The 12753-nt window shown below is 35.7% G+C and overlaps 1 protein-coding gene across 1 annotated transcript in view; it reads right to left on the bottom strand.

Annotated features, from left to right (window-relative positions):
• Positions 1-12753, bottom strand: part of cep89 (centrosomal protein 89) — a 440613-nt gene that overhangs the window by 252070 nt on the left and 175790 nt on the right. Inside the window, exon 10 of the mRNA XM_039762400.1 lies at positions 4404-4510. Coding sequence (XP_039618334.1) covers positions 4404-4510 — 107 coding nt within the window. The remainder of the gene's footprint in view (positions 1-4403; positions 4511-12753) is intronic.

Here is a 12753-nt window from a genome sequence, read left to right as displayed (position 1 = left end):
TTTAATAACAAATGTAAATTGAAGACAATATTTCTCATATTGATATTTTTTTAAATGTCTTACAATATACACACCAAGTTTAAGTAGAAGCACATTGGCATGGTGTAATTACTGCTGCTATCTAAAAAATAGGGTTCAAGGTAGGATTCAATTTCCATGCGCCTTCATTGTTTGCTTAGGGTTCTCCCATTCTTCCTGTGTCTTGGTGAATTTACTTTTGTTTTTCCTTAATTTGAACTTGAATATAATGTAGCTTTACAATAGATACTGAAATATTCAGTTGCCCCCCTTAAGAAACAGAATATTCTTAATTGTATGACCACAGAATAGCACATAAATTAAAGTTTGACAGATGGAAACAAAGCTGAACTATTAGACAGATAGGCATTAAAGGCATATATGAGGTAATACAGAAACCTTACGAAATGTAACCAAGATACTTAAGCCTTAAGAAGTTTCCATTTTTTCCCTTTTCTTGCAAGTATTATCACATTTTTTTATTATTTTGTTTAAATTGTTCACTTTGAAATTCAGTAAAATCTTTAAAACAAAGTAACTTAGACTGTGGAGTTTTTCTTGTGCATTGAGTCAAACTACTGCTGGAATGCCTTTCCGGTAGCTGCATTTGAACTATTCTGAACTACCTAGAAACAATCAACTAATACAGCTACAATATAAGTATATTGCCCCCTTGTTAAAAAATAACCTAACTGTGGTGTATCACACCTGAGTTCAATTTCCGTAGCCACCCCCAGGCCTGATTACTGCCACACCTGTTTCAATCAAGAAATCACTTAAATAGGAGCTGCCTGACACAGAGAAGTAGACCAAAAGCACCTTTAAAAGCTAGACATCATGCCAAGATCCAAAGAAATTCAGGAACAAATGAGAACAGAAGTAATTGAGATCAATCAGTCTTGTAAAGGTTATAAAGCCATTTCTAAAGCTTTGGGACTCCAGCGAACCACAGTGAGAGCCATTATCCTCAAATGGCAAAAACATGGAACAGTGGTGAACCTTCCCAAGAGTGGCCGGCCGACCAAAATTACCCCAAGAGCGCAGAGATGACTCATCCGAGAGGTCACAAAAGACGCCAGGACAACGTCTAAAGAACTGCAGGTCTCACTTGCCTCAATTAAGGTCAGTGTTCACGACTCCACCATAAGAAAGAGACTGGGCAAAAACGGCCTGCATGGCAGATTTCCAAGACGCAAACCACTGTTAAGCAAAAAGAACATTAGGGCTAGTCTCAATTTTGCTAAGAAACATCTCAATGATTGCCAAGACTTTTGGGGAAAATACTTTGTGGACTGATGAGACAAAAGTTGAACTTTTTGGAAGGCAAATGTCCCGTTACATCTGGCGTAAAAGGAACACAGCATTTCAGAAAAAGAACATCATACCAACATTAAAATATGGTGGTGGTAGTGTGATGGTCTGGGGTTGTTTTGCTGCTTCAGGACCTGGAAGGCTTGCTGTGATAGATGGAACCATGAATTCTACGGTCTAACAAAAAATCCTGAAGGAGAATGTCCAGCCATCAGTTCGTCAACTCAAGCTGAAGCGATCTTGGGTGCTGCAACAGGACAATGACCCAAAACACACCAGCAAATCCACCTCTGAGTGGCTGAAGTAAAACAAAATGAAGACTTTGAAGTGGCCTAGTCAAAGTCCTGACCTGAATCCAATTGAGATGCTATGGCATGACCTTAAAAAGGCGGTTCATGCTAGAAAACCCTCAAATAAAGCTGAATTACAACAATTCTGCAAAGATGAGTGGGCCAAAATTCCTCCAGAGCGCTGTAAAAGACTCATTGCAAGTTATCGCAAATGCTTGATTGCAGTTATTGCTGCTAAGGGTGGCCCAACCAGTTATTAGGTTCAGGGGGCAATTACTTTTTCACACAGGGCCATGTAGGTTTGTTTATTTTTACTCCCTAAATAATAAAAACCATCATATAAAAACTGCATTTTGTGTTTACTTGTGTTATATTTGACTAATGGTTAAATGTGTTTGATGATCAGAAACATTTTGTGTGACAAACATGCAAAAGAATAAGAAATCAGGAAGGGGGCAAATAGTTTTTCACACCACTCTATGGTAGCTCATTGTGAGTTTGTCTGTTTGGGTTTAATGAGAAGTGAGGTGAGTGCACCATCTCAGAAAGTGCAAGTCACACTTGTATAAGCTTCTACATCTTCCATAGAATTCACATCAACTCCCGTGGGTATGGTTAGCTTGAGCAGAGAAGACTGTTGCATACACACACACACAGGTCTTTCGTTTATATATGTCTAATAAGGTGCAATCAGAAAACTTTCAAACTCTTATTTTTGTACAATTTGGTGTGTTGCAAATTTATGTTAAATTTAAAGTGGGTCATACAATATTTTTTATTGCGACTTTTAAAAAGCATCTGATAAGGTTAGGCATCAAACTAAAAAAAATGGGAGTTCAGGGTGTAGTGTGTAAGTGGGTGCAGATTTGGTTCATACACACCAATCACAGGTTTTAGGTGTGAAGAACCTCATCAGAATTGGTTGATGTTAAGAGTGGTGTATTGTTAGGGCCAATATCCCAGGCCGCCAGATGGAGCCCTCCCTGCAGCATGGAGGTGCCCCGAAGACCAGCAGGGAATCCTGGACAATGGAGTTTTCATCCACAGCCCTACTGGTTACCACAGGGGCCGCTAGATGGAGCTGCAGGGAGGAGCAAAGAATATTATTTGCCCTACGCCCCGGAAGTATGTCCGAGTCACATGGACAAGGGGAATGACGTGCTTCTGGGGTGAAGAAAAAGAAGAGTTTTGATCTGACCCGGAAGTGCTAAGAAGTCACATGGACTGTGGGTCACGGACTATAAAAGAGCTGTGGCAGCTCCCAGATGGCGAGCTGAGCTGGGTGGAAGGGTGGCAACGCATCTGGGAGTGTGGAGGAATTGTTTATTGTGATTATTGTGTTTATTAATGAGTATAGTGGAGAAGTCAACTTTTTGGACTTTTATCTGGTTTCTGGCATATTGGACAAGGGTTCAAGGGAGCGATAGCGCCCCCCATCTGTCACAATATATATATAAATGATATAGACAGGAATATAAATAACAGGCTGGTTACGTCACCTAGCTAAATGGAGAGGCAGATAATATTTCATCAGTTTAATCATTACAGAGGGACTTGGACAGAATACAGATTTGTGGCAGATGAAATTTAATGTAAATGAATGTAAACTATTACACTTAGGAAGTAAAACTGTAGGGTTTGATAATTGAAAGCAGCCTTAATGAAAGGGATCTAAGAGTCCCACCAGACTTGTCACTATCAACTTCCACAAAGCTATGAAGAAGGCGAACAGAATGTTGGTTTATGTAGCATGATGTGTGGGAGTACAAGTCAAAGGAGGTTATGCACAAGTTTTATAACGCACTGGTGAGGCATCATCTGAGAGCTGTGTGCAGTTTTTTGTCTCCAGGCTACAAAAAAAACAAAGAACCACTAGATAACATCCAGAGAAGTGTAACTAGGCTAATTAGAGGAATGTGGGTTGAGTTATTAGGACAGATGAAGACAGGCTTTTCATTTTAAGACAAAGGAAATTAAGAGGTAACATGATTGAAGTGTTTGAAATTATGAAGGTAAATAAGTACAGTAAATCAAGATGGTTACTTTAAAATCAGTTCAAAAAGAACACAAGGACTCAGAAACTTGTTAAGGGTAAATTTTGCACAAACATTAGGAAGTTTTTCTTCAAGCAGAGAACCATAGACACATGGAATAAGTTGCCAAGTAGTGTAAAACTGTAGCACCTTTGGGACCTTCAAAGCTAGACTTGATGTTATTTTGGAAGAATAAATAGATAGAACTGGAAAGTTATTTGGGCTGAATTACCTGTTCTTGTTCAGATTGTTCTAATATATTGTTCTAAGTAACATTTAATACCTTTGAATTACAAAATAAAAGCATAATATTAGACTTTTTACATATTTATTCAAATTAAAAACTGAAACATCACAATGGCACAAGTATTCAGAACCTTTGTATTCTATTGATCAGCACTGAGATGCTTCTAAATCTTGTTTGGAGTCCACCTGTGGTAAATTCAATTGATTGGAAATGACTAGAAAAGGCAAAGATCTATCTATATAAAGTCTCACAGTTGAAAATCTGAGTCATAGCAAAAGCCAAGCCAAAAGGTCAGTGGAATTACCTACAGATCTTAGTGATAGAATTGGTACAGATCTAAGGAAGGCTACAAAAATTTCTACATCATTAATGGTTCTCAAGAGCACAATGGTCTTCATTAAGAAATCTGGAACATCCATGACTCTTCCCAGAAACAATATTAGAGAAAAAAATAAAAATATACAAATCAATTTTAATATTTGTTACAAATATGATAAAATTTACCATTTTTCCTTGCTGACAAAAGTGTTACTTCTTTCCATTTGATGGTGTAGTAGTTCATTCTCTCTCACAAGTTCCTCTACATGAGCCCTAAAAATCTTCATCTCCTCCTAGTGAAATAACAGATACAAATGAAAAACTGCATTTAAGGTAAAACAAGATGATTTCCCTGTTATGTGTAATTTATTAAAAATAAAAAGTTTTGGGAGTATGAAATCTTGTCTAAGCTCCTTCAGTTGTTCACTGCAAAACATTTTTTCTTAACAAATAAAAATTTCTTATTTTAAGGTAATATATCTAATATTTTGCCACAAGAGATTAAATATCTCATGTTGCAATGATACTTGCTAGATTATTTTGCTCAATTCAAGATAACTGGTCTTAAGCTATCTGATTTAGATATAAAAGTGCAACTCCAAGATAATTTTGACTTAAAAAATGCACAACTGTGAGAGAAAAGCCTGCTATCAACTATAGTGATGAGCATAGCAGGACATATATTCTTATTTCAAGAACCAAAACTTTCTAGGTTTGTCTTGTTTTAAGAAATGAGTAAGACACATCTCCAAGACTTAAATTAAACTCCTTTTATTCCAGAAAGGTTTAAGAATACAACCTTGATTTTTTTTTAACAACTATGATATTTCAGATTAACACTTGCCTAATTCGGTGGACTTTCTCTGTAACTAGTATGATTTAACAGCTGGATTCCCTGCAATAGGTAGTAATTTATTATATTCAAATGGTAATATTTTCTTCAAATCAAAATGGTTTCCAAATTCAAAATAAATGACCATTGCATAAAAAATGTGTCTGGTGGTTTGATGCAAGCGTTTTTTTCACTGTGTCAAATAAATGGCTTAATCCAAACAGTGTTGCTAGAATTTATTAACATAAAAAGAAAAGTTCAAGAATTTAGGAATCTTTAAAAGTTTTATATAGTTCAATGATATCCCTATGGCAGTACTTCACAAGAATATATATTTTGTTTTTCAGTCATATAGTCTCACAGTAATTAAAATTAACCAGCTTCATAGCATCAACAAAATGGGTGGATTAATCCAGGTTAGGGATTTTAATTTCAAATGACAAAACAGTTCTATCAAAGTTACAGCATCATGAACTTGAAACTCCAAACAAAATAATGTGTACTGTTGATATGGTTCAAAAGTTGTTTTAAACTCAAAGCCAGCAAAGGTTTGACCAGCAAATAAAACAACGTCAAATCATCTTTGATGTTTAAACAGCAAAAAGCACGAGTGCTGAGAGACTGTGGTGTTACGTGGTGTAATATACAGGATCGTTCCATTATTTTAGGAAAAAAAATATTTATGCCAATGACATTGTTGAGTATATGAAAAGCTAACGGGATGATTACAGTTTATTTGCAGTGTCCTATTGTTTTAGTTTTTTTTACAAACACGTTTTTGTTTTTTTTTTCCCAAATATAATATATAGCGCTGTTTTTGACCCCTTCTTTGCCATGTAATGGAACATACCTTTCTTTGAGCATGTGTAAACGCATTCCCCGTAAAGCGTCCTTAGCTTTCCCGCGCATCAGACGATACATTTAGAAACTTTCTCACTGTCAGGTTATTAACAAAGTTACATACTGTAGATAGCTAAAATATTGCTTTGCTCTTCGCAGCTGATAAGTAACATATTTGCGCATATAAACCAATGGATTCACTTGACAAAGTCACACTAGAAATATTAAAAGGTAAGTTTCTAATTAACATTTACTGTTGCTGCAGTGCATTCTGTTTTTATGAATCCACATGAATTCACCTGTCCACATTGATACCTATAAATTATTACAACACAAAACAGAAGTAGTGGGGCAAGCTAATTTCATGTAACCATTACATAAAAGTTTTAAAATAAATGCAGGGGTTTGTTATAAATATGTATTTGTTTTATTTCCGGTTTTCACCTTTGCAATTTATCCAGCAAATACTGGCCTGAATTCTAACTTCCACTGCATGCAGTTCTTACATTCGAACATATTGGTACATTTAACACTACTCTTGCCATTTTAGGCATTAATGAGTGGTTTGAGGCTGCACAGCAACACCAGACTTTTTTTATCGAGTGCCATCATTGTTAGATTTCATATATACAGAGAGTTATTATGAAATAAATGTTAGTTAAATGTTGTTGATTTACTTGTTACAATTATTTATTTAAAAAGTTGTTAAAGACATTCTGATACAGACTTCTGCTTGCTTAAAAATAAATTGAAATGTATCTTTTAAAAATGTGTCAAGTTCTAACTGCAATGCACATGCCTCATGTTATTACTGGTAGTAAAAGCGAACACGACCCAAGTTTGAGATACATTTAAAGAAAAACTTTAAAATTTAGAGGCTAGTATTTTAAAATTATTATTGATTTTGAGGTAACCACAATTGTAAGCTCATTGCTTGAATATAAAAAGATCACTGCACTTGAAACTGCAAAGGGAGCACCCATCCCCCTTAACTTCGATGTCAATACCATACATGAGCACGTCATATAAAAAAATCGAAGGTTTGGGCGCGACTTGTACAGCTTCTCCTATATTCTAGATCCAACCCAGAGTGAGACAGTGCTCTTTATTACTTTAATGGCATAGGTGAAGGCCGCAGACTGAGTGAAATGTTATCACCCTGCTAATTTCATACACTCACAAATTAACTTAGTAAGTTGTATGTATCGTGTCCTTGATCAGGCAACACGGTAAATACACCTCTGTAGGATATCTCTACTTGCTTAAAACCTCAGTATGATATACTTGCTCAGACAGGAAACAAAATATAAAACATTTATTAAAAGGTATCATGATTTGCACTTGTACCATCTTTCAAGAAACTCTTAATCTTATAAAAATTTGTAAATTTAGCACCTAAAGCCTAAAACCTGAGTTGGAAATGACTGCCGGTAATTGTGCAGATGACGTCCAAATATGAATAAATTACTGGTCTTCTCTGTTGCTTTCAAGTTGCAAATGCTACAGAAGATCTTCTAGGGACTCAGTCATGTGAAGATCTGAACATTTCCTTCAAAGAAAACCTAATGGCCAGCTGAAAATCAAGAGGTCAGCATTATTTATTTATTTATTTTTTTAACAAATATTGTTGCGCAAACAATGTAGTTACTATCACTTTTGCTATGTTCTAAGACTCCTGTAGCAACTTTTATGTCAGAAGTGTCCATGTCCTGATATTTGGGATCAAGCAGGGTAAGAAATATAAATGACTAGCAGAATACCCGCGCTTCGCAGCGGAGAAGTAGTGTGTTAAAGAAGTTATGAAAAAGAAAAGCAAACATTTTAAAAATAACGTAAGATGATTGATAATGTAATTGTTTTGTCATTGATATGAGTGTTGTTGTCATATCTATCTATTTATATATATATATATATATATATATATATATATATATATATATATATATATATATATATATATATATATACAGTATATATAGCAAAATAGCTGCGATTGGCAGCGAGAAGTAAAAAGAAAAGGAAACATTTTAATAATAACGTAACATGATTGACAAAGTAATTGTTTTGTAATTGTCATGAGTGTTGCTGGCATATATATATATATATATATATATATATATATATATATATACACACACACACACACAGACACATATATAAACATATATATACATATAAACATATATATATATATATATATATATATATACACACATACATATATATACATATACATATATATACACATACTGTATATATACACACACATATATACATACTGTATATACAACATATACATATCTACATATATACTGTATATACACATATATATACAAATCTACATATATATATCTACATATATATATTAGGTGGGACTCGATTAAAAAATTAATCCAATTAATTAGAGGCTGTGTAAGAATTAATCTTGATTAATCGTATGTAATCGACACGTAAATTTGCCCCAAATCGCAAATGTTTTTTTTTTATTTAAAACGGTTTTAGTGGGCTTACAGAATCAAATAATAGACATGGACATGAATATTGTAAACTGAAGCTGTTTTAATTTCTGAAAAAAGCTTTTAAACTGCATTTGAATTCAAAACAGAAACAAAAATATCATCCCTGGTTAAAATTGGGCAGACTTAAAAATAAAGTGGTAGTTTAAGTACTTTAAGTACATTTTCAGAATAGTATTGTCTTTAAATAATAATAACCAAAATTTCACCATAAAGTGCAGTTTTTCTTCTTAAAAAAATAAGTCAGAAACATAAAAGGTAATTTGACCAGCTTACTCTTTAAACTCTGAGTAACATTAGCCAAAATTATTTTGTACATTAGGCTAAAACAGTGTGATCATTGAACATTTTGTAATTAGATGTATTTAGAATTACTAACGGTCACGGAAGTCCAATGATCCCCAGTAAGAGCCACAAAGTCCGCTTTCTGTAATGCATCTAATTTTGCTTGCTTTTCAGTGTGCACAAAACCATGCTTTTATCAAGGCTTCGGGTAGTCGAAATGATCAGTCGTAGGAACGCGCTTTATTCCGACTCTAACATTTTTGTAGCTGTGATGTGTGCATCAGTGTAATGGATGTACCAGGAAATCATGCATTGACAAAAGTTCCCGTTTGCTTGGAATTGAAAGTGTGATTAAATGCGTTATTTTTTAACGCATTATGGAGTACATGCATCGAAGCTTCTCAACTGTGCTTGTGCTAAGAAAGGGAAAATTTTAAAAATAACGTAACATGATTCTGCGTTAACCTAATATTTTTCATACGTCCCAAACCAAGGAGATGGGAAGGTAAAATGAATCGGTAGCGTACATAGTCAGTACATCCCCTCTCGAATCGAACCTCGAATGTCGGCGTTAGAGGCTGAAGACTCTAAAATTGCGCCACCGCTTGTCTATGCTAAAGTATGTATTGTAGATCGGGCTATAGATATACATTTATATATATATCCGTGTATCGCAGTGGAGAAGTAGAAGTTATGAAAAAGAAAAGGGAACATTTTAAAAATAACGTAACATGATTGTCAATATACAGTAATTGTTTTGTGAGTGTTATTGAATGTTGCTGTCATCAAGGATTTGATTATCATTATTTCTTTCAATCAGGCTCGTATTTGTAGGATGTGTTCAAGTTACATTCCGTGTTTGTCAATCGTTGTAAAGATAAGAGGTTTCATTCATCGATTAGTTCCTTACTGCATCAATAAACAGCTCGTCTTCCTTTTTATCTGTGATGTGACAAACTGCATGCACGGGTTTTTTTTACGCTGTCTTCCTTTAGCGGGACATTGACTTTTTCCACCGTGTGCTTTGTTTCCACAGTAGCTGCATTTATGAATATGCTTATCAGACGCTTCATATTTTTTGCTGCCTTTTCAATTGTGTAATTCAGTTTTGTTCAGCTCTTTGGAACTGTTGCTTTTATCTGTGCACTGCATCAGTTCACGTGAGCCACTCGGTGTACTTGCATCGAAGGTTCCCAGCTGTGCTGGTGCCATCTCGTGCTATGTCCATAGCTTTATTTAATGTTACCTTAGTCCTGGCACTTAAAACTTTCTCTGGCAGTTTCGCTGAGTTTGTGTCAAACACCACCCTGACCATCTCATCTTTCTCTCCATAAGCACAGTCCTTCACCCGTGAATATTTAGTGGCAGTTTGCTATTGGATTGCCGCTGACGGATGGCCTTATATGGGCAGGCACTAAATTACAAACGCCAGCGGCAGCCTGTCTATGAACTTAATTTAAAGTGTAGGTTTACATCGTGCTTTGTTTCCGAAGTAGCAGAACTCGCTTCTTATTGTTTCGCTGCCTTCTCAATTATATAATGCATGTTTTCTTGAGCGCTTTTTTGAGGTCTTCCTGGTTTTCTATGTACTGCGTGATTACGTGGGAGGCGTGATGATGTCACACGAAACTCGCCCCCACGGCGTTGAAGCTCATCTCCATTACAGTAAATGGAGAAAAACTGCTTCCAGTTATGACCGTTACGCGTAGAATTTCGATATAAAACCTGTCCAACTTTGTAAGGAAGCTGTAAGGAATCAACCTGCCAAATTTCAGCCTTCCACCCACACGGGAAGTTGGAGAATTAGTGATGAGTCAGTGAGTGAGTGAGTGAGTGAGTGAGTGAGGGCTTTGCCTTTTATTAGTATAGATAATAGGGAAAAGGAGGACATTTATGATATGAAAGTGATGACAACATAAATATATATTTATAGATGTGGAAATTTGAAGAGTAGAAACTTGGGCTTGGTCCTCCTCAATTAAAATTTTCCATAATTCAATAAAAGCAGTTTGAAATATCACACCTGGGCACAGGACAGCTCATGCATCCATCTAGGCTGTTGCCCTGAAATGTTCACATCACCATATCTAATCTTTGTGTAAACACATATGTATGTATGTTTGTAATTTATACAAAGTCTATATTAATTTACAAATGCTTTTAAAACCTTTATCATGGCGCCAGAGAATGAAAGTGTGTTACATGTTAATTAGCACACAGAAGTAAGAATTTCACAGTACTCATGTAGCACTTATTTAGTTCAATACAACATATTGTGAAAATAATCCATATCAATAGATAACTGAGCACATATCGTTTCTGTGTTTAATCAGGAAGTAAAGATGAGGACTAGTATCCTGTTTTTAGTTACCTAAAAATTTTAACAATGAAAATATAAGCGGTCAGATATTTGAGCAATGCTATCATTGATTACTAATTTCATTTACGTTAAATAAAAGTAAATATTTCCATTTACGTCAGGCTTTATCAAACTTCATAATTCATAAACAGTTTATTGATAACTGGTGAATATTTTCAATGTCCTTTTCCTGTATTTTTTTTTTTAACAGGAGTTGTAGTTTTGTGTGCAGCGAGATAACTTACAAGACAGCTGCACATCTCCCTCACCCTTGATCTCGTTCTTACTCGTGATATTTCAGTGAATAATATTGACTCATGTGATGTTTCTTTCACTGATCACTTTTCTATAATGATGAATCTGAATATTACTGTTGATGTCCCGACTAATAGCTGTGCCCCACACTGCTCGCACTTTTTAAATTCTTCCATTATATCTGATTTTAAAACCATTTTCTCTGGTCTTTATGTGCATGACCAAAATAATGATATCGATGATTCTGTTGTAAAATTTAATTCCTCCTGTAAAACGGTTTTAGACGCAATTGCTCTGCCCAGGATACGCAGTAATAAGGTAAGACCTGCCCCCTGGTTAAATGAAAATACACATTCACTGCACCGCGCCTGTCGAACTGCTGAACGGCATTGGAAAAAAGATGGACCGACTGTCTCTAAACAGATTTTCAGGACTTCTCTTTTCAATTTCCTGGCTGAAATTAAGAAACCAAAACAAGACTTCTTTGCTGATTTAGCATCCCGTTATTGAAAGAATCCTAGGGTCTTATTTAATTCAATTAATGAGGCCATTACCCCTCATTCTGTGATGGGATTAAATAACACTGTTCATTATTGTGAGCAGTTTCTATCATTCTTTATCAGCAAAATTGATACTATCCCACGTGGCATTGGTCAAACTGAAAATAAACTTCCTAATGTTAATCATGACATTGTTCTAGAATCCTTTGATCAAGTTCAATACAATACAGTTTATTTTTGTATAGCCCAAAATCACACAGGAAGTGCCGCAATGGGCTTTAACAGGCCCTGCCTCTTGACAGCCCCCCAGCCTTGACTCTCTGAGAAGACAAGGAAAAACTCCCAAAAAAACCTTGTAGGGAAAATGGGAGAAACCTTGGGAAAGGCAGTTCAAAGAGAGACCCCTTTCCAGGTAGGTTGGGCGTGCAGTGGGTGTCAAAAGAAGGGGGTCAATACAACACAATACACAGAACAGAACAAATCCTTAATACAGCTTAATAATAAAAATGTTAGAAGTACGGAGCAGAATTTAACAGAAGATGATATCACATAATAAGATTTGGATATTTTTAGAGTTCTGGAGACCTCATCCATCAAGCTGTCTCCCCATTTGGCCATTCCACGGCTGAAACGTTGCTCCGATGAAAGGACCCCTTTTTCCCATGATTCCTGTGATCCTCCATCAGGGATGACTTTACCATAGGCAGGCAAACAACTTGGCAGGTGGGCCGTGGCACCAATTGCCACATTTGGGTACCACGAACAGAAACAGAATAGGTGAGGGTTAGTATTCAATTCTAACTATCATGTTACTTATGTTTTAGTGCTAACAACTAACAACAGAGATGCAGTATGTACAGTTAATCAGCAGCTCTAGTCAGGATATGCTAAACTGAAGTAGTGAGTCTTCAGCCGGGATTTAAAGGCTGAGACTGAAGGGGCATCTCTT

The sequence above is a fragment of the Polypterus senegalus genome, chromosome 9, assembly GCF_016835505.1.
Source record: "Polypterus senegalus isolate Bchr_013 chromosome 9, ASM1683550v1, whole genome shotgun sequence".
NCBI lineage: Eukaryota > Metazoa > Chordata > Cladistia > Polypteriformes > Polypteridae > Polypterus > Polypterus senegalus.
This window is presented reverse-complemented; position numbering and strand designations above follow the sequence as displayed.